The sequence below is a fragment of the Dicentrarchus labrax genome, unplaced genomic scaffold (assembly GCF_905237075.1).
Source record: "Dicentrarchus labrax unplaced genomic scaffold, dlabrax2021, whole genome shotgun sequence".
Taxonomy (NCBI): Eukaryota; Metazoa; Chordata; class Actinopteri; family Moronidae; genus Dicentrarchus; species Dicentrarchus labrax.
Genome location: NW_026136701.1, coordinates 486,378 through 513,993, shown reverse-complemented (window position 1 = coordinate 513,993; position 27,616 = coordinate 486,378). Strand labels below are relative to the sequence as shown.

Sequence of the window (27,616 nt, the reverse complement as noted above, 5' to 3'; positions counted from 1 at the left end):
GTCAAGATATATGAGGACAACCAGGGGGCGATAGCTTTATCAAAGAACCCAGTATGCAGACAGAGAAGCAAACACGTGGATATAAAGTATCACTTTGTACGTTCTGCACACGCAGAAGGGAAAATATCTATAGAATACTGCCCTACTGCAGACATGGTAGCTGATGTCCTTACCAAGCCAGTGACAAAGGCTAAGTTTGACAGGTTCAAGGAGTATTTGTTTGGAGAGTAATGTGAACTGGCAGAAAATGGTTTTGAAGTTTTCTTTTTAACACTGCCAGTATGTCAAATGTTTTATTTTGGAATTATTTATTTTTGGTTTTTGTTTACCACTATAGAGAGCTATAAACATGTCTTTGAGTGGGAGTGTTAAGCATATTTTATAATATGAGTAGCAAAGCCATGTTAAATAGCCTAAGCACTGATGTCATGTGCCTGCGCGCACAAGGATGCTACTGAGAGAATGCGCAGAATAAAACGGTCAGTGTGAGTTCTCAGACCAAAGAGACGATGGCGGTCTGTCCTTTTTCTCCCGTGAATATTAGCCACTACCAGGTGCTAGCTAACCACTTTGGTGACTGTGATAACGATAGACTGCTGCAGAAATGACTAACGCTACACATAGCAAATACAATAGGGACCTCCAGCGGTCGCTGGCTCGGTCCCTAACTAGCATTGTTATAGATTATACTACCCAAAAGTAGAGCTAAATGGTTAAGATCAGCTTCATGTTGACAACTTTAATATTCTGCTTCCATGTCAATAAATCAGTATTTATGAATTTATGAAAAATATAACTCATATATAAAGAGGGACCGCATTTATTAATACTATGAAAAGTCACGTGTAACCATCTGCGACAATATAACGTAACAATACTTTGCCAACTTATAAGATGGATAAACAAGCAACCCAGCTTGCAAATTGGCAACGTTACATTACCCTACTGTTATTAAAGTTAAAAATTAACAACTTAAACATTAGGGCGGCTGTGGCTCGGAGGCAGAGCGGGTCGTCCACTAATCGGAAGGTTGTTGGTTGATCCCTAGCTCCTCCCGCTGCATGTCGAAGTATCCCTGAGCAGGATACTATGTGTATGTGTATGAATGAGTTAGTTTCTGTTCATCACTGAGTGAATGTGTGTAATTCTTTGAATGGTCGGAAGACTAGAAAAGCACTGTACAAGTACAGTCCATTTACCATTTTCATCACTGCAGGCTGTTGTCTATGTTTGCTAAGGAGTTAAAAGAGTCTTCAGTTGAGGAACCAGCCAGCCAGAGTGAGGAGGATAAATGGTAAATGGACCTGTACATGTATAGCGACCACTCAAAGGGCTTTTACACTACATGCTACATTCACCCTTTCACACACATTCACTCAGTGATGGCAAAGTCCATCAAACAGAAACTAATGCATTCATACACAGCAGGAGCAGGAGCAATTTGGGGTTCAGTATCTTGCTCAAGGATAATTTGACATGTGGCGGGAGAAGCCGGGCATCGAACCAACAACCTTCAGATTAGTGGACGACCCGCTCTTGTCATGTTGTCCATTTTGTAGTCTCTTGAAAAGACATTACACGTCAATTATCATCAATCTTCCCCGCTTAATATTTCATTGGTAGGGGGAAGGAATCCTGCCTATGATTGGTCAAACTCTTCGTCTTTTGCTTTTTGGCAGGCTTTCGCTGCTGCCTCCTGCTTGGGCATAATCAAATTCATCGCCCCCTTTTTGCGGAGTTTAGAGTGAGAAATCTTTTTTTTTTCAATACAAGCGTTTCAAGGACAATGTTTCCTTTTTTAGTTCAGGTTTTTGTTTTCTATCACAAAATTTATTTTTTAGTGCCAGAATTTAAAGACACTCTCCTGGCTGCATTCCCTCAGGCTTTTATCAACAAATAGCAAAGGGAGAGAAAGAAGGATGGTTTCACTAATAATGCACAAATAAATGAAAATGGTTGATATGGTAAAATCTATTCTATTCTCAATTCCACATCTTTTAAATTAATTTCAAAAACAGGTGTACAGTAGGCAGATAATGCACAACAGGACAGACCAAGTAAGAAGACATCCTTGTTGAAATAAACAGACCTTAAGTCAGCTGATGGCATTAGTGAACAGTAATACTCAGCTAATCTTTATCCTGCTGCTGACCAAAATAGCCACAGTCGCTCAGTACAAAGCACCAACAACTTTGTTGGCATTGCTAGTATTGGCTATTTTTAAACTACTCATTGGCTACTACAGTATCCTGCATGTTCACACCAAAGACTGCAACATTGTCATCAGAATCAGAATCAGAATGAGGATCACACCACACAGCATCCTAAAATGGTCTCTGTTGACTACAACATGTCAATCAAGACTAAATAAACCTTTACGAAAAGTGAAAACTGGTATAAAACTAGATTAGCACAGGGGGTGCAGGTGGTTTGCAAAATACAACTTTAAATTTTGAGTTAAATACAAATTTACAACAGCCTATATGGGTGACTTGGACTGTGCTTCATCAAGCCGTGAGAGGGATACACATCAAGTCTTGTTTTCAGCAACCACACATGGCCATCTTAATGAGGAGATAACATTTTTGAGGTTCAAATCAAAATTTTCTAAATAAAAAATGGTCAGTGTAACCACAAACACTAAATTACTTTTGAAAGAGGGAACATATCTGCTCTTAGCACGTTTTTGCTAGCTTTAAGTGTTAATTTAGAGCCTTCCACAACATGCAGTCAGCCACAGTGTGTCAGGGTGTCTTTGGAAGATGAAAGGTGCTGCAAGGATAACAACAGATATACCAAATTCCAGCCAAGACTTGTTAAGGCTTTCTGATGATAGTTATTCATTAGTTCAACTGATGTGGAGAAATCTAGCTACAAGAGTTAAGAATGTGCCAACCAGCCGCTGTCTCTCCTACATAAGGCTACTACACAAGTTTTGTGGTTTCGTTTTGACTGTAATCAATTAATAATTTGCTAATGCATTTAATAATATGCACCTATCAGCTTCATTAAACAACGATCCCAATGCTACAATATATAATATGCCTATACCTTAATCCTAACCATACTGTTTCAAACAGTCCCCAGTGAAGCCGTCAGCCGTCCACATCACTCAGACTCACCATAGTAGGGACCTGGCGGTGCGGCCCCAGCGGCTGTCTCGCTCTGGACGGCGGCTGAGCTGCTCGGGGTGTACCGGTGGGGCGTCATGGCGCGATGCTTTTGGCGGACAAAGAAAAGATGAATGAAGAAGCGGCTGACTGTGAAGTAGGATAGATTATAGTGCTCCTTAGCTCCTCTCCTCTCTCCTCCTCCCTCCCGCTCTCCCCGAGACTGCTCATATTAAACCCACTAGTACGCTCGCGCTCTCCATGTCGATGTCACGCCAATAATATATTAATATATATTTTAAATGGCATTGTTCTTGGTCGACAGGACCCGCATTTTGTGAGGATTTCCGCTGCCTGTTATTTAAAGGCGCATGTTTTCAATCAATCGGGATGGAACCAGGTCTCGTGTTTTATAGGCTACGTTTTAATTAAGAATATAAATAATGTAAGTCCAACCGAAAGTCTAGAAAAAAATTTATTTGCAATGTCTTGATTTATTTTATATTTGTATAAACATTATCGGTTTTATTATTATTATTATTATTATTATTATTATTATTATTATTATTATTATTATCATTACTTAATTAAATTAATAAAAAGGAACTAATGATCAACTCATCCACCAATATATTCATTAAAAAAATATAGCTAACTAAAATTTAAAATGCTATTGTAAGACAGGCAACCACTTACCACCAATACTCATATAGTCATGAGCATTACACTCTAAAAAGGCAATTCAGTGGACCTATTGTCACTACTTAAATAAATGCATGGTTGCAAGATAAAAATTTACCGATTCAGATACACATTTTAAGTTTTTATGCTTTTATGAAATTTTTAGAGTAATCAACTTGAAAACCTATGTTTATGGTACCAATTATTACGTAGTAATTAAAAACACCACAGGTAGAGGAAATTTTTCCTAAGTAATGTAGTACATTTGTTGAACATAATTTCATGAGAATGTGCAATAACTCTGTCTCTGTCTTTACCTCTCTCTCTCTCTCTCTCTCTCTCTCTCACCCCAACTGGTCACCCACCTAGAGCCGGGGTCTGTCCTAGGTTTCTGCCTCTAAAAGGAAGTTTTTCCTTGCCACTGTCACCAAGGTCTTGCTCATGGTGGTACTGTTGGGTCCCTGTAAATAATGTTATAAGGAGTTCGGTCTAGACCTGCTCTATTTGAAAAGTGTCCTGAGATAACTTCTGTTATGAATAGGCGCTATACAAATAAAATTTAATTGAACTCAAGAAGATTCATCAAACTGTATTTTTCTTGTTGAGCCAAAACGAGTGTAGTTATCATAACTAAACAGGGTAACACTTAATAATAACTAAGGTGTTTACTACTAATACTAGCGCATGAATCATCATGATTTAATGCCTGAACTAAACGCAGGATGTATCATGAATTCCTGCTGCTCACTATTAAGGAATGAGTAAGTCACTTTGACTTTTTTTATTAGTTCACACTGGCTGAGCAAATGCATGGTGCTGAAGTATAATTTTGCGTAACTGGAATCCTGTTAGTTTGGTCGCATATCAATTCATGTATGTATTTGTGATGTTTCAATGTTTCAGCCTGAACACTAGGTGGCAGTATGAGTACAGGAGTTGTAGTAACTTGAGTAAAAAAGCCATACAGGATTTCTTCATACCACAAGTGAATGTTGTAGCGGAACGTTATTGCTTCAGACAACGAAGCCAACGCCCGGGTGAGACTACAGACAGTTTGCTGCTGCTTTAAAATAACTGGTTACAACATGTCAGTTTGGGACTATGGAAGAGGAGATGATACGGGACCAGATCGTGGAGAAGATAATTCAACACGCTTCAGAGAGCGTTTACTAGTGGAGGTACCGCTCACACTCACCAAAGCTTTGACGATAGCACGACAGATTGAAACTGCAGGGACGGAGGCTAAAGCTATGTGCAAGGGAGCAATAGATGACGCTGTCCCTTCATGTGAAAGTCTGTTGGGGAAGCAAACACATGAGTAAGGTTGAAACTGTCCCAGAAGTGACTATTTTAAATGTGGATGCATGTGACTCCAGCAGCATACTGTGTAACAGGGTCAGAGAGCCAGGATATTGAGCTAATGCTAGACACAGGCTCAAGAGTGTCCATTCTACCAGAGTCAATTGTTACTGAGCTTTTCACTGATGTTTCTCTTACAAGGCCAAAACGCAAGCTTAGGGACTATGGCGGAAACCCCATAGCTGTGAAAGGATTCTTATGGGCTAACAGCATTTGGTGGCTACAGTACTAACAAAGATATATACATTGTATACCAAGGGTCTGCAGTGTTAGGCAGGGACTTATTCCGTGCACTACGAATGCAAGTGATAGATGGTCAGGTCACTTCAGCTTCTAGTATCCAGTCTAACTATGCAGTTGAAAGTGTAACAGTGGAGAAACTAGGATGTGCAAAGGGCTTCATTCACAAGGTTAAAGTATGTGATGTAAAGCTAGTACAGCAGAAGCTGCGCAGGTTACCTTTCTCAGTCAGAGAAGCAGTTTCTAAGGAGTTAAAAAAACTAGCAGAGCAGGATGTTATAGAGCCTGTAGAGTCTTTGAATGGATTTCACCCATAGTAGTCACCACAAGAAAAGACAGACCAGATCCACGTTTTTGTGTGGACCTTAGAGAGCCTAACAAGTCAGTTGTCGTCGACAGCTTTCCAATACCTCACATGGAGGAAATATTCACTGAGCTGAGAGGAGCGACGCTGTTTTCTACATTAGATCTCCAGAGCGCTTATTACCAAGTGCCACTACATGAGGACAGCCGCAGCTTAACTACCTTCATCACCCATGACGGACTGTTTCGCTTCAAGCGGGTGCCATTCGGACTGGCATCTGGGCCAAGCTGTTTCCAGCGGATGATGTCATCCATACTCAAAGGTGTAAAGGGGGTCCAATGTTACCTTGATGATATTATCATTTCAGGTGCGTTAGTGCTACTTCTGTGTCGTCTTCCAAACCGGCCTCTGAGTTTGCTGAGCTGCCCACTGTTGTCATGACGGACGCGTCTGACTATGGGCTGGGCGCAGTTCTCACTCAGATGCTCCAAGACGGCACAGAGAAAACTGTTGCTTTTGCATCATGCACGCTCACCCAGACAGAGAGAAAATACTCCACTGTCGAAAAGGAGGCCCTGGGGTGCGTGTGGGCCACAGAAAAGTGGGGAACTTACTTATGGGGAAGACATTTCACACTACGTACCGACCACAGCCCTCTCACCACACTGCTTGCCTCAAAAGGTCAAGGTAGAGCAGGTATGCGGATAGCCAGGTGGTCTTCCAAACTGTTATCATTCAACTACGACATCCAGTACAAGCCAGGTTGAGAGAATGTAACTGCTGACTGTTTATCTCGACTCCCTCTGCCAAACTCAGAGGCCGGTTTGGAAGACGACACAGAAGTAGCACTAACGTCTGCACTTACAGCTGTTCCTGAAACTGAGTTTAAAGCTGCATGCACTTCCTGTCCTGTGCAGACTAAACTGCGTGAAATGCTCACTTCCAGATGGCCCAAGTCAACAAAAGACCTTGACTCCAAAACTACAGCCATTCTTCAAACTTCGATACAAACTCTCACTACAAGATGACTGCGTGGTTTGTTGCACACACAGACTCCTGGTGCTAGACAGCCTCCAGCCAAAGCTGATCTCCACACCAGGGAATAGTGAGAACAAAACAGAGACTCAGAGAAGCATATTGGTGGAGAGGACAGTACACCTACCTACTGTCAGATGGACGGTGCTGGAATGCATCTCACCTCGCACCTGCCTCTCTTCAGGGGAAGGAGAGTGGCAATGAACTGTTACCTCTGGACTTTGAAGCTACCCCAGCTATACCGGCTGTACCACAACCAGTGCAACACACACCACATACCAGACCAGTCAGGCTCAGAAGAGTGCCCGAGTGGACTAAAGACTTTGTTATTAAATAATGTCTTGCAGAAAAAAGAAAAAAAAAAAAGTTAAAATCTTTAGTGTATTCTGTTCTGAATGAGTACAAATTTAGGAAGGAAATGTTAACCCTTATTTTTATTTTTGCAGGAGTTGAATTCATTAAAATCGTGTTCATTTTTGTGTAAAAAAAAAAAAAAAGAGTAAATAACTACTGAGAAGTCACTAAGGTGAAAATATAAGTTAATTGAGTTTTCTGAAAAACAAAATAAGGGTAATTTTATGTTGTTTATTCTAAGCACATACTGTATTAGTATAAAGGAAACAGTAAGAAAATTGTCTTTATTTGAAGAGTTGAAATACACTGTATAGTTCGGTACATGTTTGCTTATTAAGGGGGATATGTGATGTTTCAATGTTTCAGCCTGAACACTAGGTGGTAGTATGATTACAGGAGTTGTAGTAACTTGAGTAAACACCAGAAGAAGGCAAGGTATTCCAGCCGAGAAGAAGAAGATGCCTGTGTCCTGCAACTACCTTGTGGCGGCAATGCAATTTGTTACTTTGAAATAAAGTGAAGTTAAGACATACAAAGTTGTTTTATTCAGCGACACAACAGTATTAACATCACTGAGGCTTGAGCCACCCAGGCCTGGTCCCTTTTATACTGTCAGGTTCCATCTATTCAAGAGACTATCAATTAAGTTATTTAATCAATTCACATTGACAGTAATATTCATATACAATATTTTAACAACTGGAAATACATTTAAACCTATTTTAAAACATGTTTCTTTCTTAAAAAGGGTGGCTTAGCAGACTAATCTTTAAAGAAAAACAAAACACCCCTCCCACTTAACTGCAATTGGTCTTTTCCTTGGGACAACAATGTTTTACCTTTCCATTATTGTATGGTGTTTTATGTCATCACATACTGTTACAGCTGCAGTAGGTTTTATAAAAAAATAACTGTTAATTTGGTTTCAACAGTATAGTTTTGCAAAATACTTTTTAAAGAGAAAGATGTGTTAACAAAGAATGGATGGATTTGTATCATCATTAGGTCTCATTATGCTGATACATTACAGTCATAGACACAAAGAGTAGCACTCATACCTCTGTGATTTTAATCAGTTGCCTATACATCTCATCAACAGGAGGCTGTAACTTCTGTCTGTCCCCACTCAGCTCAGCATTAAAGCTTGAAGAGTGCTGCACAACTGTCCCCTGCAGGTAGAACCGCAGTAACACACTCACTAATGTTCATGCATCTGCATTCTTCATTTCTTGTTTAACTCATCCAATGTTGAAATAAGATTAGAGGCCAAGTTCCATGGTATATACAACAGTATATTGCACACTCACTGGCAATGCAAAAAGTGATTACCAGATTTTCCATTCATGGCAGATTATGATTTATTCTCAAATCAACATTTAGCAGCAAATTCTGCCCTTGCAAACTTTAAGAGTCTGTGGGTATATAGCAGATTTTCATTTAATCTGAGGCTGATGTTTCTAATATGATATTAATGAAATTACAGATATTTCATTGTACATAAAGTTGATATTTATTAATATAAGGGGGACACACAACATATCAATAGAATACATTTGTTTAACTATTGGTGGAACTTCCTTGGTTGATTACTTACAATTTTTTGTTTTACAAGTTTTCTGAAATTGTATGTTTAAAAATACAAATGATACATTATTAACAAAATTCTCTATTTTGCATACATTCACACATAAAAAAACTGAACATTGGATAAAGCCTTTAAAGATATGTATTGTACAATTCCACCACGAAACGTCCCCACTTGATTACTTACATTAAGACAATACAGTTTTGTACTTCAAAGTTTTCTGAAATTGTATGTTTAAATAAACAAATGAGGCATTATCTAATGCTAATTACAGATGCACACAGAAAAAGTGTAATAAAATCAACACCTAAATGTGTATTTTCTTTGTCTTCTTTCCACTAGTCTGAAAGAAGACATGTTATCGAAGCAAAATCTCCCAAAATCTCAAAACTGTCCCATGCATAAGACCTATATTAATAAATGTTTGACATTTTTCATGTTTACAATGAAAAATATAATAATTACAAAGCATTAGGACTAAACTTGTCATTACTTACTAATGCTTCACTGCAGGGATCCTCTCTTATGATGGGGTCAGTGTTGATGAATGTTTGATCGAGAAATATCAATGCCAAGATATTCCCAAGATGGTGGTAGCACTACATACAGTAGAAATAAAGACTTTGGTACAATCCTTAAATGACAATCATAAGTCTCAAAACACTAATATTCCACTTCTGTGGCTCTTTTTATCATAATATTATTATATCTCAGTAATGTCAGATGGAGTGAATGTGTGTGACTGTGTGTGTGTGAAAGGGTGAATGTGGCACGTAGTGTAAAAGCGCTTTGAGTGGTCGGAAGACTAGAAAGGTACAGTACAAGTTTATAAAAAAACATACTTAATATCAAGCGTTTTTACTGCACCAATGTGGAGAAATGCCAAAACAAAAGTTCCATATTTGTACCTCCAAGTGGCATCTTTTCTCATATTTGAGGTACTGTAAAAACATATTGCTCAATAATTCCTGGCTATGGATGGTATATTTGACTTCTACACATATAAGAATACAAGTATACTTAATATCAAGCATTGCTACTGCACCAACGTGGAGATATTCAACAAGTCCCATACTTTATTGTTGAATATCTCCACATTGGTGCATTAGCAATGCTTAATATTAAGTATGTTTTTTATTCATCATGGGCGCATGAAACACTTTAATGTAACATATTTTATTTTAAATGTAGGTTCGAATTATAGCTTACTGTTCTTAATACCTTTATTTTGAAAACCGGAAGTAAATACGATGTTTCTCTGCAATTACCATAATGCTGAGAATACTTGTACACTCGAAATTTAAGTGCGGCTGATTTGACCTCGGAGATCGGAGTAACGGCTGGCTTGACCGCAGTTATCATATCACAGTCATTATCTTGAGATCTCGAATTAATTATATCGTTATCTCGGGAAAACAAAGTTTCGTTATCTCGAGATCTCGAGAAAATTTACTCGTTATCACGGGAAAACAGAGGAAATAAAATGTATGAATGCATGGCCCTTTAGGCTTCCGTAGGCCAGCACTGCTTGGCTAACATACAATTTCATGACCCTTGTGTCATTTAAGAAAGGAATGTGGCTGGCTGCTTAAGCAGTGCAGTACAAGGATATAACATATTTTGCTGCTTATCATAGAAGGTATATATTCAGTTTGCGATGGAGTCAAACTATTAGACAGTCTTCCTAAATCCTACTAAGAAAGATGAGCTTTGTTAGAAAACATCATGCCAAGTCTGAACAGAGATTTTTGTTCTATCTTAAGGTTGTTATTGAAAAAGAATCCATAGGATGGCAGTAGCAGTCCAACTGAGAGACAGACCAACTGTGAACCTCCTCCCTCCTTTTCTTCATCTGTTGTCAGTCAGCAGGGATCACTGTATGGTTTATACAGCTCATGATGGGGAACACTTCAGCTCTGAAATATAACTTTATACTTTATTACACAGAAGTGACCCCCTACAAAGGCATATTACTAATAGTTTTAATATCTTCTTTGCATGGTGCCATTCATGAGCCAATTTGCCAAATTAATTCCCTGCTCCTGTTCCTCCACTGGATTTCTAACACTGTTTACCATCAGGTCACTCAGATATAGATTTTCATTGGCGGCTCCCCTTGCAATGTTTGTCAGAGCAACCCTGTCCAAAAGAGTTGTTTTCCACATTGCTGTAGCAACAAACCACCACACAATTTACAAGTCAAACCAAAGCCAGTTTTTGTCAGTTATTATTTGAACAGATCAGTTTGTAAAATCTCTATTGTTCCAAGTGTACACTGGTATCTGTTTATTAACCAAAATGTGAATCAAAGCTGAACACAGATTCATAACATTTCCTATTTACTTCACATTATGCTATCATATTCACTCAGATACATTTACACACACATTTTAAAATTGTGATACTTGCCCAGGGACCTCAGGTCAGCTAAGGTTGAGGTCCACATGACCAAAAGCCCCTGCCGACATCCCCTTCAACTGCCTAACTGTTTTATCCTTGCTGGGTTCATGAGCATTCCTGTAATATTCAGTAGCTAGTATTCTGTGTATGCCAGCCAGAATGTGGAATGTTTTTGATTAATTGTTTTGCCCTGAAGTAAGACTAGCCGGCCAAATCAATATCACAACAGACCTTTTTCACAGCAGCCATTTTTCACATGCAATAGTAGGGTAAACATAGTTGTTACCAATGATTAACATAACATTAATAAAAGCTTCATGTACCCTATTATTTTATGTCAAATCGGCTGCTGTGAAAAAGGTCTATTTGCCTCAGGGGGCTTTACAATCTGTACACATTTCTGTTCAGCTCTGTAATGTAAAAATAAAATTGAACATTTAGATGGATCTATTGTCAGTTTTCATTTGTGTATAATCACTTGAAAATAAGATTTGACTACAGCTGCCATGGGTCGCCATCTGTGGATGCCATGTTGATCAACCCTTATTCTACAGTAACACAGAATGAACAAACTTGGCTCTAGATAAGGCCTTTTGCATTTTAGTGCTTTTCACTGCCACCTTAGTTTCTCTTTTTGCGCTTGTAAAGGCCTTTGTGGGAAGCAAGTGGGTTTCAATCTACTAAATCCTATACTCTGGACCTTTAAAAAAACATATCATTAAGCCAAAGTGTATGACTGCTTTTTAAATATACTTTAAAAGGGATTTTTTAAAAGTGGTTGACTTAAATCGTCATTTCAATCATTCCAAGCCCATGGCAAAGGCTTTTGCCTTTGTTGTGATCTAGCAGTATAGATGACCTAAAATCAAAGGAAAACTGAATCTGAATGACAACCACTGATCATTTAAAACAGAATCTTTTCATTTAATGCACCAGTAGTCCATACTTCAAAAGAGTTTTTGCAGCATTAACAGTTTTTTTTAAAAAAACACTATGAAATTGTAAATTGTTAATATTACTCTTTTGAAAACCATGAATCACTGGATTCAACTCTGAGGCCTTAAACACTGATAGATAATGTGATGATTTTTCAGTGTACTCTGAAAAGGATAAATTTGTCTTGTGGGAAATATGAAGTAACTCATAATGCTGAACAAGAGTCTCAAAACACAGAAACAAAACATTTGAAATCAGAAAAATGTATTGATCAGAATTTTCAAAATTACACTTCCACGTAGTTTACATTGAAACAGTGTGAGATAGCTCTGAAAACATATATGTACAGTTGTGGTCAAAAGTTTACATACACCTGTAAAGAACATAATGTCATGGCCGTCTTGAGTTTCCAATAATTTCTACGACTCTTATTTTTCTGTGATAGAGTGATTGGAACACATACTTCTTTGTCACAAAAAACATTTGTGAAGTTTGGTTCTTTTATGAATTTATTATGGGTCTACTGAAAATGTGACCAAATCTGCTGGGTCAAAAATATACATCCCCAAGAACACCATGCCTACCGTCAAGCATGGTGGTGGTAGTGTTATGCTCTGGGCCTGTTTTGCTGCCAATGGAACTGGTGCTTAACAGAGAGTAAATGGGATAATGAAGGAGGATTACCTCCAAATTCTTCAGGATAACCTAAAATCATCAGCCCGAAGGTTGGGTCATGGGCGCAGTTGGGTGTTCCAACAGGACAATGACCTCAAACACACATCAAAAGTGGTAATGGAATGGCTAAATCAGGCTAGAATTAAGGTTTTAGAATGGCCTTCCCAAAGTCCTGACTTAAACCCCATCGAGAACATGTGGACAATGCTGAAGAAACAAGTCCATGTCAGAAAACCAAAAAAATTAGCTGAACTGCACCTCAACTGTCAAGAGGAGTGGTCAAAGATTCAACCAGAAGCTTGCCAGAAGCTTGTGGATGGCTACCAAAAGTGTCTGATTGAAGTGACAATGGCCAAGGGACATGTAACCAAATATTAGCCTTGCTGTATGTATATTTTTGACCAAGCAGATTTGGTCACATTTTCAGTAGACCCATAATACATTCATAAAAGAACCAAACTTCATGAATGTTTTTTGTGACAAAGAAGTATGTGTTCCAATCAAAAAAATAAGAGTTGTAGAAATTATTGGAAACTCAAGACGGCCATGACATTATGTTCTTTACAAGTGTATGTAAACTTTTGACCACAACTGTACTAAAATGTGCTTTTAGATACATACTTAAATCAACCTCTACATTCCTGACATTCTTTTTTGTCATTTCCAGTGCCTTCTTTATGAGTCATTTAACAGTTTGCATTATGAAGGCAACAGGTGTATACTGCAGTCTATTTGATACAGACACCACATACACTTATGATGGCAATCAGTTACAAATTACATAGAAAACATGAACAATGTTACATTAAAATAAAGTTTGACCCATAATAGATTATGTACCCAGATATATGCATTATAATCTTTATAATATGGCCTTTACGGACTAAGTATTACATAGTAGTAAAGGTGCTTAATAAATGTAATGATAGGACCATAATGTATATATTTTGACTGAAAAATGTATGGCTACTTCAAACAACAACAACAACAACAACAAAAACATTAAAAGAATTACTTCAGGTTATTTTCATCCAAGGAAATTAGGACCTTTCTGCCTGCCTGTTAACATACTAGTGAAAAGTATCCTGTCATATACGATCTCCCTATGGCATTTCTGTTACAATGATACCTAGAGCGAGAACAATAACGAGAAAATGCAGACAAGCTAAATGGTAATGGAAAAAAGACTGTTGAAAGAACTAATGTCCAGTTGTCAATAAGCAGTAAAAGAAGCTGAAACAAAATCAATGAAATCCATAATGCTCAGTTATTTTAAGGCACATTCACTGTGCACTTTAAAAAAACAAAATAAACAAACTAAAGCCTACATCATGTCCTTTAGGTATGATGCCTGCCAGATTTTAAGTAAGTTTTTAACAGTGTTGGTCCCACTATTTTATTTACTGCAAATATAATTGTCCATTTTATTTTATTTCATTGCAGTCCTGAAATGTTTTACTCGTCCTACTATGTAAAGCTTTGCAACTTTGTTTGAAAATGTGCTGTGTATTATTAGAATTAAAGTTACTAGATGAAGACCATAATCAAATAACAGGCATTATTGAAATTCAAATTAGCAGTAGTAGATGACCTGAAGTGACAAGAGGAATAACACTTTAGGAAAGGTTAGTGGATGTAGCTGAAGTTTAGGAAACTAAGGATGCTTCTATTTTCAAGTGTACTTAAGATCACAGCCCAAATATAAAGGTGTGTTCAGACCACATGCAAAGCAAATTTTGGAGGCATGGTTTATGTAGTGTATACAAATGTGACCTGTCTGGAGGAGCACACTCAGGTGAATAGGTATCTGCGCGAGTTGAAAAAGTCTCAACCGTAAAAGCTTTGTGCTTATGTCGAGGCATTTCTTTTAAATTCTTACTCCAATTTATGAGTATATTGAAACAAGGAGCAAAGCCTCTAAAAAGGTCTATAAAAACACAATAGTTAGCTGTAGCATGCTAGTACACTGCTAGCTAGTACAGTGATAGATAATTACAGCTAACATATTAACAATAATTAAAACTGTAAACGGACTGCATTTAAATTGCGCTTTTCTACCTGAATGCACAAAACACTTTACAGTTTTACCTCTCATTCACAGTCTACCCATCTTACTCAAAGACACATAATGGGCTACCCATGGTGGCCAAATTTGCTGTTAGTGAATAAAGACGGGTAAAGTCCATCAAGAAATCAAGCTTTCAAACTCTGCTGTAATACGCTAATAACACATGAAAATTTTTCTTCAGTCTGAACACACAAGGCCGTTGAGTGTTCTGGACCACTGGCTACCAAATTTACATATCCAAGACACCCTTTTAGTTGGGTTCACTGTTCCTGAGTATAAGCACTTGGCCATGAAACACTGGGCCAGACTAAACAAAAACTCTAAAAAAGTGTGCTTTAAAATCTCAAAATGACAGTAATGGCTACATGCACAACAGTGTTCATAGGGAATTATAAGGGAATATTACGTTACGTCAGTATGAACTTACAGCTAAACCTCACCATTTTTACTTTGTATAGATGTAAAGTTTTTGTAAGCATATATTGTTAGCTATGTATTGATGCATTATATAATAGATTTTCTGCATTTGATATTCCTACGCATCAAAAAGGTTTGACTCTCCTGCTAAATAATGCTATTATCCTGTTCATGGTGGTTGTGACTTTCTGTTGATAGATTCGTGTTTGCTGTGGGACACACCACAAAGCACAGACATATTATTACAATGTATTGAATTCACGCTGAATTTAAGGAATTTCCGAAAAATCTGAAAATCAATCAGAAAATTTGACAAATTTGCTCAGTAAGTATAGACGTGTCCTTATCTCTGATTGCTTACATTCATGACACCAACTTTGAAACAAAATTTTCATAATCCATCAGCAGGAGTCCTTCCATTGCCGGTTAATCTGTGGCAACACATATTTTTCTTTTAAATTACAAATTGTATAACATCACATTCAAATTTCACTAATAATGTCATTTAAAAATATCAAGGTTCATATGTACGTAATATGGATTATAGATTATATAAAAATGGCCATTCTGTGTTTGTATTGAAGTATGAACCATTGATATGAGAATCCAAGCTTTGCCACGACTGCCCCACTCTCTGTATTATTACACCAATACACTAGGAAGATCAAGATTAAAATGAAATGTTAATGTCGACTCTCAGGACTCTCCATTTCAGTCATCCTTTGCTTCTTACTTTCCTGTTCTTCATTCACTCTTGTTTTTTGGCGTGCCCCTTAAACGTGTCCATGAGGTTGAAGGCGCCCAGATACTGGCCCAGCAGAATGCCCTGCTTCATGGGGAGGACGCTATGGAGAGAAACACAACAAAGAAATCATCTTCTGGTCTAAATGTCTTTGAGATTTCAGCTTAACCGGTCTGTTAGCTGGTCTGCTCTGTGTGCAGCTGGACAGAGTAACTGATCCCCTGTTGAGATTAGGGGGGAGAAGGTAGAGATGGTGGACACCTACAAGTTCCTGGGGGTGACACTCAACAATAACTGGACTGGACGGATCACACTGAGGCCCTCTACAGGAAAGGACAGAGCAGGCTGTTCTTTCTGAGGAGGCTCAGGTCATTCAACGTGTGCACTCGGCTACTACAGATGTTCTACCAGTCTGTAGTAGCCAGTGTCCTCTTCTTTGCGGTGGTCTGTTGGGGGAGGCATTGGCACTGGGGGTGTACAACAAGCTTAGCAAGCTGGTGAGGAAGGCCAGCTCGGTGGTTGGGATGGAGCTGGACAGTGTGGAGGCTATGACTGAAAAGAGGATGAGAGGGAAGCTGAAAGCCATCATGGACAACCCCTCTCATCCTCTCTACACTGAGCTCAGGCAGCTCATGAGCACGTTCAGCTACAGACTGACCCAGCCCCGAGCCTCGAAGCGGTTTGGAAGCTCGTTTGTACCATCAGACTCCACAACGCCACAGCGCCCAGTACCTCCAACCCCCGCAGACAAAGACTGGTTTAAAACTCCTACCTACAACGCACAAGCCTTTTGCACTATTTATATTTAATTTCCACTTTAGTAGTTAAGTAGTTTTAGTTTTTTAGTTTTAGTCAAGTTTAATTTTCTGCTTATATTTTGCACTCCATATCCTACTTGAACAATGCATAGTGTATATACTTTAATTTATAGTTTTATATCTTCTAATATTAATAATATTAGTTATATTTTTTTCTCTGTTTTTGCACTATTTTTGCCCTATTGCTGCTGTGTCATCCTGAATTTCTCCTAAGGGAGATAAATAAAGGACTATCTTATCTTATCTTATTAAACTGCTGTTTTTCTCATCTATGTCGGTGGATTAAGGATTTATTTCCACCAAACCAGAGTTGGGGATTATTGGAAGAGTGGAAAGACTTTTAGTGGACGTACTTTGATGGGCGCATTTGTCCCAAATGATTAAATTAAATTTGCTTTTACACTACATGCCACATGCGCATGGCAAAGCCCATCGAGCAGAAACACATTCATACACATTTACACACAGTGTGCACCCAACAGGAGCAATTTGGGGCCTTGCTCAAGGACACTTCGACATGCAGTGCAACGAGAGGAGCCGGGGATCGAACTGCCAACCTTCCGATTAGTGGACAACCTGCTCTACCTCTGGGGCACAGCCGCCCTGCTAGTTTACGTTACATAGCAACCCTAGCCACCTGTATACAGTGTACAGCCATGTTTGGTCTGTGGTGTTCTTTTTTTAGCTTCTTCACAGAATGCTTTGTTTGTTGGGCCTCTGGCGTTTTGGAGAACACAGCAACAGATAGACATGGAGCATAAACACCTCTGCACACTCACAGCTCATGTGTCATCTCATTTATAGAGGCCCACAACATCACTCAGTGACCAATGATGTAACGTAATTACTCAATCAGGGACAGACTAAAAGCCTGATACCAAGGAGACAGGTATTCCTCTCTGGTTGGCACAGACTGAGGCAAAAATACATCCATGCATTTTTTCCGACTTGAGTGAAAAACTGGCATTTATTCTAAAGGACTCCACTATTACAGAGAGAGAAAAAGCAGAGGGGTTTGAGAACTGAGATCAGTCAGAGGCTGTCATACAGACATATGTAACACATGCACACTCCTAACAGACTTGGTGCTTAGGTTGCTAGTTAGCTGCAGCTATTTGTAAAAATACTCCTCCCAGTCAAATTCAGTCAAATAATGCAAGCACATCACGTAGTATACAAGAAACTCACCACAAGAGGAGCACACGTCAGGTGCACTGTACCATAGGAAACAATAGTTTTGCTGGAAGCTTATTTGTTACAATGCATCATGACGTGATCGCAGGCTCAGACTATATTAGTTTTAGCTATTTGTACCTAAATATTCTCCATAGATTTTAACTTTTTCTTAGGCATTTAGAGTTTATCCACCCAGCACTGGCATGCATGCATTTCCATGTTTTTAATTTCTTTAATATTTGTATCATTTTACCTCATGCTTTATGTCAAGCATGTTGAATTGGTTTTATGTATGAAAACACGCTCCATCAATAATCAATTTATTTTCTTTCCTGAACTATAAATAATAAATAACAATAATAAATATAAATTAAAGCTGCAAGCAGCATTGGGCGGGACCTCGCACTCCACGCAACCCGGGTGTCACGCCACGTCACCCCACGCCCAAGCCTTCATCGCCAGAAGCTGTGGGAGACCACTCTACATTGTCACACGTTTCAGACACCATGCAAAAGACTTTTATAGCGAGATTCTTCACTGCGAAACTTGGAAATTCAGCGCCATGCCACGGACACGCCGTTTGACGCACAGTAAATATTTTGATAACTTGATCACCAATGTGTCTAGATTGCAGTGATCGAATTTGAAGGCAATCCGATAAAATCTGTAGGAGGAGTTAGTTAAAATAGAAGTCCTGAAATGCCGGAAATGACGTTCGATTCAAGCTGGCCAACTTTGACGGCATTCCACAGACACGCCCTTCAACATACAGTCGCAAATTGCGCAACTTTTAATCAGCAACATTTTTTGATTGTACTGTCCAATTTTGAAGCCGATCTGATAAGTTCCCCATGAGGCGTTCGTTCAAATACAAGGCAAAAATTCACAGAAAATGACCACAGAATTCAAAATGGCCAACTTTGGCTGCACGCCACAGACACGCCCTTCAACGTACAGTCACAAATAGCACAGTGTTCAGTTAGCAACATTTTTTGACAGTACTGACCAAATTTGAAATTGAGCCGATAAAACCTGTAGGAGGAGTTAGTTACAATGGAAGCCCTGAAATGCCGGAAATGGCATCACAGCTTGACATCCGATTCAAAATGGCCAACTTTGACAGCACGCCATGTACAAGCCCTTCAACGTACAATCGCAAATAGCACGGTGTTCAGTCAGCAACATGTTTTGACTGTACTGACCAATTTTGAAGCGGATCCAATAAATTCCCTGTATTCGTTCAAATACAAGGCGAAAAAGTGAAAATGACAAACAAAATGGCCGCAGAGACTAAAAATGAAAATCAAAATAGCCGACTTCCTGTGGGTTTTGGGGCATGGGTCCAAGAGGCCTTTCTGTAGGTCTCGGCACGTTGCACGTGCCTACCGAGTTTCATACATATTGGTGAAATGTGGCGCCGGGGCTGCTTTGTTGAATTACTGTAGGGGGCGCTACAGACACCACAAACATGATTTTTGGTATGTGAGCTACAGGCACCAGTCTACACGTGCTGTGTGAATTTCATATTCATAACTATTACATTCTCCGCAGTGAGATTTACACTGCTACCAGAGCGCCACCTAGGGGCGGATTGTTGACACATTTTTTAGCAAGCCTCAGGGAGCCATTGGCAAGCATTATACCAAGTTTCATTTTAATCATACATGCCAATGTGGAGATATAAACTTCTTCATTATAAAAAGCACCACCTTGTGGCGATGACCTGAAATTGTACCTAATTGTGCCTACGGAAGACATGTGGAACTATGGACTCAAGCTTGGTGTCAATTGGACATACCAATGTGGAGAAATGCTCCACTTCCTATTTTCACCATAATCTACAGAAAGTGCTAATTTTATAACATGCTTATTTTTGAAATATCAAAATACTTTGAATTATTTTTTTGCCAGGACGGTCTGCAGATGCTACGTAACAAGTTTCATGCGAATCAGACAAAAGTGCATGGATGGAACACGCAAATGTAGTCTTTGGACAAAAGGGGGCGTGGCCTATATAGGGAGATGCAGCTCCATTCACTGAACGCTTGGATATAGGTTTTTTGAATGTGAGACAAACGATGCAGGAGTTATTAGCCTAAACCTAGTTTTCTTAATAGTAGCGCCACCTAGTGGCCGAGCCGAATGTGACGCATAGAATATCCAATTTTTCACCAGGCCTGACCAATTTGCTAAATAAAATACATCTGAAGTATATGTTCAGGGGGTCAAAAATGCAGTGATCATTTCCCACAAATAATATAACTTCAGCAAATACAATAGAGACCTCACAGTGTTTGACACTGGCTCGGTCCCTAAAAATAGATAAATGTTTCAACAGCTGTTGTAATTATGCTAAATTACTTAGATTGACACATTATGACTGTTTTAGAGCTCTGGTAGATTTAGGTGGTTGACGGTGATAATGTTTTTACTTTTAACTTTGTCATCAACACAATATACAGTGGGGAGAACAAGTATTTGATACACTGCCAATTTTGCAGGTTTTCCCACTTACAAAACATGTAGAGGTCTGTAATCTTTATCATAGGTACTCTTCAACTGTGAGAGACGGAATCTAAAACAAAAATCCAGAAAATCACATTGTATTTCTTTTAAGTAATTAATTTGCATTTTATTGCATGACATAAGTATTTGATACATTAGAAAAACAGAACTTAATATTTGGTACAGAAACCTTTGTTTGCAATTACAGAGATAAGACGTTTCCTGTAGTTCTTGACCAGGTTTGCACACACTGCAGCAGGGATTTTGGCCCACTCCTCCATACAGATCTTCTCCAGATCCTTCAGGTTTCGGGGCTGTCGCTGGGCAATACGGACTTTCAGCTCCCTCCAAAGATTTTCTATTGGGTTCAGGTCTGGAGACTGACTAGGCCACTCCAGGACCTTGAGATGCTTCTTACTGAGCCACTGCTTAGTTGCCCTGGCTGTGTTTTTGCGGGTCGTTGTCATGCTGGAAGACCCAGCCACGACCCATCTTCAATGCTCTTACTGCGGGAAGGAGGTTGTTGGCCAAGATCTCGCGATACATGGCCCCATCCATCCTCCCCTCAATACGGTGCAGTCTTCCTATCCCCAACAACTTTTCGATTAGTAGACCACACGCTTCTCTGAGCCAGAGAAAGTTTTCGAATGACTTTATGGTCTCAATCTCTAGTTTCAAATTTTCTTCCATACAGCATGATGTTCCTTTAGTATGTATAACTATGGTCCCATTTAGAGTAAAGAGGCTACCTTGTGATTGACAAGAATTGTGGAAGTACAAATTCTGTTCATTTTCGTGAACTGAAATTTTTAATCTTAAATGGACGAACATGAAACCATACCGCTATTTCATTATCAAGGATGCTCCCATATTTTTACATTGATGGGCAATGAGGAAATCATTAAAGGTCCAGTGTGTAACATTTAAGAGGATCTATTGTAAAAAATTGAATATAATATTCAAAACGGATAATAATAATAATAATAATAATAATAATAATAATGATAAGACAGTTTAAAGCAGAGTTATAAAACTTGGTCACCATCCTATTCTCTCCCCCAATTCATAACCATAGTACTCTAGCTGTGGGGCAAGATTCAAGCCAATCTGCAGTGGTATTGGTAACAGTGCCAGCGCTTATCTGTTCCCAGGCATTTGTATATTGTTGTTCATAAAATTTAAGAAAGGTGCCCATATCTTATAAAATCCTCAACTTTCCCTCTTACTATGTAGGTCAATTTTTCTACTGCAAGACATCTCCTTAACCCACTGTCCAGAATCAGGTCTCTGAGTATCCTTCCAGGTCAAAGCAATTACACGTTTGGCTTGCAACAAACAGAAATTGATTAGTTTACGTTTCTTTGTATTTACTGGGAAATCTTCAGGGTAATAACATTTTAGTTTCAATGGGAACAACACTATCTGTCAATTTAGAAGTCAGCCCTAGAACCTCTTTCCAGAATACATGGAGTTTTCGACATTCCCACATACAATGATAGAGAGTGCCAATTTCTTCAGTGCACTTACTACATGTATCAGGGATCTCAGGATTAAAATGAAGTAATTTAACTGGAGTAATATAAGTCCTGAGCAACCACTTATACTGTAACAGTTTAAATCTGGTATTTATAGTTTGGGTTTTGGCGTGATGACATGCCTTCTCCCAGTCCTCTATAGAGATGTTTACCTGAAGATCATTCTTCCATGCACCTACATATGATACTGAGTTCTCCTTGGAGCCTGCTAATAGTATATCATAAAACTTTGACTACTGACCTCTGGTATATAAATGGCTTACAGAGAATTTTTCGAGAGTGGATAATGTAGGTTCTAAGGTAGTCTTAATTTGGGAATATACAAAGCTTTGAATTTGCAAGTACTTAAAAAAGTGTTTCTTAGAATGAGCCTTTTCTATCTACAGACAATGCAGGTCACCTTCCATAATTCAATTCAATTCAATTTTATTTGTATAGCGGCAATTCATAACAGAAGTTATCTTAAATAGAGTAGGTCTAGACCGAACTCTTTAAAACATTATTTACAGAGACCCAACAGTACCACCATGAGCAAGCACTTGGCGACAAGGGCAAGGAAAATAGAGTCTGCAAAGTTGAACCACCATGTTTCTACATCCCAGAAGGGACAAACAGTGGGTCTAGATGGGGGCATTCATGTTTGTTGGGTGTTTCGCAGCCACCATAGTTTCTCCTACACACTTAGAAGAGGAGGGTGAAGCCAGGGGTTGCAATCTGCATTCAGGGTTTTTGAATCTTGACCAAGCTACTAAAATTCAGGATATCTTGGCTTCTGCATCAGATTTTGTTCCCTAATGTCATGGAAGTGTACTGCTAATTTGTTGGAGTACCCATTTAAAACTAGACAAACATTCCAGGAGCCAATGTCTTTGTTAGTTTCAACAATAAGAATTAATTTCACAAATAGCTCCTAATGGAACACTTTATTTGTGTGAATGTCAACAGTCTTTGTTAAATAATTTGTTAGCCTTCCTCCATCTCTTCCTAAACCAGCCCGTGTTAGCAGCTTTTGGATGACTAACAATTCTGTGACTAACAATGGCTGTCTTCAAAGAGGGAGTAGAGACAAAGCTGGATAATACAACAACACATTATTAAAAGCTTGAATACAATGGCTTTTATGTAAAATGAACAGAGGTGACAGGCGAGGCACTATCTCCATTTATGTGAGCTGTGTTCCAAAAACGAAAAGCTTTCTAATCAGAAATAATGACTCTGTCCTCAGACAAATGGACCAGAGAAAGTAAGAAGAACAGCAAAAGAAGACGTCTGCAGAATGCTGTCATATCAGACATAATCAGCTGTAGCACAGAGGGTTTTAGGCACGCTTACAGAAAGGGTGCATTTTCATTTCAATTAGGAATCTTACTGCAAAGATATTACACATTTGTAATCATTTAGGTCAAGTGATGGGAGCCTCCATCAGTGATTCACACTGCCCTCCTTCTACAGGAGCCAATGCAGAGTCCGATGTGTTGCTTTATGCATAATTGAGGCATCACAATTAAGACTAGATAACTTTTAAATATTTGCTGTGATAAAAAATATGTTTACATCATCCCAAAACTGTGTCCTTAAAGCAAACAGAAAAGAAAACAACTCATTGTGACCCCCTTGTTGTCTAACTTCAGATCTTGTTTCCTTGTACCTATTTGAATCTATCAGTATCTACTCTTAGTCAGATGTCGCAAAAGGACACACATTATTTACTCAAGTAGAAATACAGATACTTGTGTAAAAAAAAACTTGAAGTACTTCTTCAACTTATTTACTTAAGTAAAAGTGAAAAAGAACAGGCTCTGAAATTAGTCAAAGTATAAAAGTAAGACATACTCTTGGTTTCTCTGAAGCACATTTCTAGACATTTCTCGTTTTTTTGCAAGGCTAACTGAAACTTCGAACAGGGTCGGGTCTCCCTCTCTAGTCTGTTTCGTCTTGTTATGTCTGTCATGTGTGATATGTACCGTTCCTGATGGAAGTGGCGCTCTTTCAAATTATTAGAATATCGCTCAATTTGGCAAGATAGTCTTAAAACCTACAGAAAGGCCCTCCATAATGCCAGAGGAGCCTATCATTCAGCACTAATAGAAGAAAATAGGAACAAACCCAGGTTCCTCTTCAGCACTGTAGCCAGGCTGACAGAGACACAGCTCTATTGAGCCACGTATCCCCATAACCTTAAGTAGCAACGACTTTATGAGCTTTCGATAAAATTATTACAATTAGAGACAAAATGAATAACCAAATGCCCTCAACAGGTATCGCTGTCTCACCAAATTCAGCAACTTTAACTAATGTAAAATCAGATATATATTTAGACTTTCTGCTATTGATCTTCATCAACTAACATCAATAACTTCTACACTGAAGCCATCATCCTGTCTGTTAGACCCCATCACAACAACTAAGTCTTACCCTTAATTGGCACTTCTTTACTGGATGTGATCAATATTTCTTTATTGTCAGGATATGTGCAACAGTCCTTTAAAGTAGCTGTTATAAAACCCCTTCTTAAAAAGCCCACTCTTGACCCAGGGGTTTTAGCCAACTATAGACCAATTTCTAACCTTCCCTTCCTCTCTAAAATTCTGGAGAAAGTAGTCCCCAAGCAGTTGTGTGACTTTCTACATAGCAACAGCTTATTTGGGGATTTTTAATCAGGATTTAGAGTTCATCACAGCACAGAGACAGCACTGGTTAAAGCTAATAACAACCGTTTAATTGCTTCCGACAATGGACTTGTTTCTGTACTTGTTTCTTAGTACCGCATTGGACACCATTGACCATAATATTCTTTTACAGAGACTTGAGCATCAAATTGGCATTAAAGGAACCGCACTAAGCTGGTTTAAGTCATATGTATCAGATCGTTCTCAGTTTGTACACGTTAACGATGAATCCTCCATAAACACTAAAGTTAGTCACTGAGTTCAACGAGCTTCTGTGCTTGGACCAATTCTATTCACTTTATATATGCTTCCCTTAGGCAATATTATTAGGAATAACTCCATTAACTTTCACTGTTATGCAGATGATACTCAGTTATATCTGTCAATCAAGCCTGATTTTAAATTAAATTTTAAATTAATCAGTTATCTAAGTTACAAACATGTCTTAAGGACACTAAAACCTGGATGAGCTGCAATTTTCTGGTGCTAAACTCAGAAAAAAACTGAAATTCTTGTACTTGGCTCCAAACACCTCCGAGACTCACTGTCTAAAGATATAGTTACTCTAGATGGTATTACCTTGGCCTCCAGCACCACTGTCAGTGATCTTGGAGTTATCTTTGATCAGGACATGTCCTTTAATTCCCACATAAAGCAAACCTACAGGACTGCCTTTTTTCATTTACGTAACATTACAAAAATTTGACACATCCTGTCATAGACGGATGCAGAAAAACTAATCCATGCATTTGTTACTTCTAGGCTGGATTACTGCAGTTCCTTATTATCAGGCTGCCTCAATAAGTCCATTAAGACACTCCAATTAATTCAGAACGCTTCAGCACGACTACTGACAAGGAAAAGAGATCATATCTCTCCTGTATTAGCTTCTCTGCACTGGCTCCCTGTAAAATTCAGAACAGAATTTAAAATCCTCTTCTTTACCTACAAAGCTCTTCATGGTCAGGCCCCTTCATATATTAAAGAGCTCATAGTACCCTATTACCCCTCTAGAACACTGCACTCTCTGAATGCAGGGCTACTTGTGGTTCCAATAGTCTCAAAAAGTAGAACAGGAGCCAGAGCCTTCGTGCGGACCAAAACATGAAATTTCACGTAAATCAGCTCAAAATTGCCACGCAGCGCTTACTTCCTATTGCCGGTAGGTGACGCTATCACTATGTCTTAATATTGTCATGTAGACAAGTTCAGGGCGGGACTGTTGTAACACACGTGAAGTTTCATTGAGATTGGACCACGTACGCTGAAGTCATGAGGACGTGTTCAGGGCGAGACCGTTTCAGAGCATATGAAGTTTACTGGAGATTGGACATTGCACACTGAAGTTATGAGTGCTGTTTTATGGCGAATCCGCTGAATTTGACAAGTCGTCACCGGCATGGTCATTTCACGTAACTCAGCTCAAAATCGCCACGCAGCGCTTACTTCCTATTGCCAGTAGGTGGCGCTATCACTATGTCTGAATATTGTCATGTACACGTGTTCAGGGGGGGACTGTTATCAAGCATTTGAAGTGTGGAGCCGATCGGAAATTTCCCGCCACCCCACAGACACGCCCCCTCACCACAGTCAACACATATCATCAACAATGTGTTTTGCATTTTATAAGTAAATTTCAGCTGGATCTGCCAACTTTGAGGGAACGCCACGGACACGCCCTTTAACGTACAGTCACAAATAGCACAACTTTTAATCAGCACAATGCTGCTTTGTTACAATGCTGTAGGGGGCTACAAACACGTGTCCTGTGAATTTCATATTCATAACTATTGCCCTGCCAGCAGAGCACCACCTAGTGGCGGATTGTTGACAATTTTTTTAGCGAGCCTCAGGGAGCCATGGGCAATCATCATACTAAGTTTCGTTTTAATCACACGTGCCGATGCGGAGATATAAAATTGTTCATTTTAAAGAGCGCCACCTTGTGGCGATGGCCTGAAATTGGACGATGCACGATGCCTAAGGAAGACATGGGGAACTATGGACCCAAGCTTGGTGTCAATCGGACATACCAATGTGGAGAAATGCTCCACTTCCTGTTTTGACAAAAAATCTACAGTTAGTGCAAATTTTATACCGTGCTTATTTTTTTAAATATCAAAATTCTTCAAATTACTTTTTATGCCAGGACGGTCCCCTACGGTGGCTTTTGTATTCGGCCTGACACCTCTGGGCCACCGTGATCCCCAGATGCTACGTGAAAAATTCTGTGCGACTCGGACAAAGCGCATAGGAGGAACACGAAAAAGTAGTTTATGGACATTACATCATAGGTGGAAGTGGGCGTGGCCTATATGGGGCGATGCAGCTCCATTCACAGAACGCGTGGATATAAGGTTTTTCCATGTGCCACAAACGATGCAGGAGTTATTAGCCTAAACGCACTTTTGATGAGTAGCGCCACCTATTGGCCGACCTGAAAGCGACGCACAGAATATCAAATTTTTCACCAGGCCTGACCACTTTGCCAAATAAAATTGACTTTTCGTACATGTTCGGGGGGGGGGCAAAAATGCAGTCGAAGGGGCTATAATTAATAATAGGTAAGAAGAATTCTAGCAAATACAATAGGGACCTCCAGCGGTCGCTGGCTCGGTCCCTTATAATTTACTTGGCTGAACAGATACAGCCACAGATATTTTGACAGCTTTATTTTGTTGTCAGACAAATTTTTCTGACTAAAAAACTGAACATTTACTTACTTAAAGTTGTAGCACACACCAAGAATTTAATTTTACCTTATCTAAAGACCAAAACATCATGAAGTGATAGACAGTGTGTGGGATGTTTTGGTACTTTCACAACTATTAACACTCAAAAATCAGAGCATGTATGAAATGTGAATGCATGCATGCAATTATGCCCTTGGGGTTGCTATATGCGCACAGAAATCACGGGAAGTGGTTGAATTTGCATTAATTGCTGTGATCGAACATTGCAACCTCCTGGGGGGACTGACAAATGCCAGAAAATTAGCAGAAAGTGC

General features: G+C 39.1%; 2 protein-coding genes and 1 long non-coding RNA gene across 4 annotated transcripts in view; 1 reads left to right on the top strand and 2 right to left on the bottom strand.

Annotated features, from left to right (window-relative positions):
• The window catches only part of LOC127369764 (choline transporter-like protein 5-A), a 70,053-nt gene extending 66,636 nt beyond the window's left edge, over nt 1–3,417 (bottom strand). Inside the window, exon 1 of one of the 2 annotated variants that reach the window (XM_051411500.1) lies at nt 3,123–3,417. In XM_051411500.1, coding sequence (XP_051267460.1) covers nt 3,123–3,210 — 88 coding nt within the window. In that variant the 5' untranslated portion in view covers nt 3,211–3,417. The remainder of the gene's footprint in view (nt 1–3,122) is intronic. The other variant, XM_051411507.1, reaches the window with a different exon arrangement.
• A 1,316-nt stretch (nt 3,418–4,733) lies between these two features.
• LOC127370279 (uncharacterized) lies at nt 4,734–11,514 on the top strand. Its single transcript, XR_007886182.1, has 3 exons — nt 4,734–4,969; nt 8,183–8,258; nt 10,432–11,514. It is a non-coding gene; the product is annotated as an uncharacterized LOC127370279 (long non-coding RNA).
• Nucleotides 11,515–12,251: 737 nt separating this feature from the next.
• LOC127370060 (epidermal retinol dehydrogenase 2) overlaps nt 12,252–27,616 on the bottom strand; it is a 52,727-nt gene continuing 37,362 nt past the window's right edge. The window contains exon 7 of the mRNA XM_051411778.1: nt 12,252–16,009. Coding sequence (XP_051267738.1) covers nt 15,913–16,009 — 97 coding nt within the window. The 3' untranslated portion in view covers nt 12,252–15,912. The remainder of the gene's footprint in view (nt 16,010–27,616) is intronic.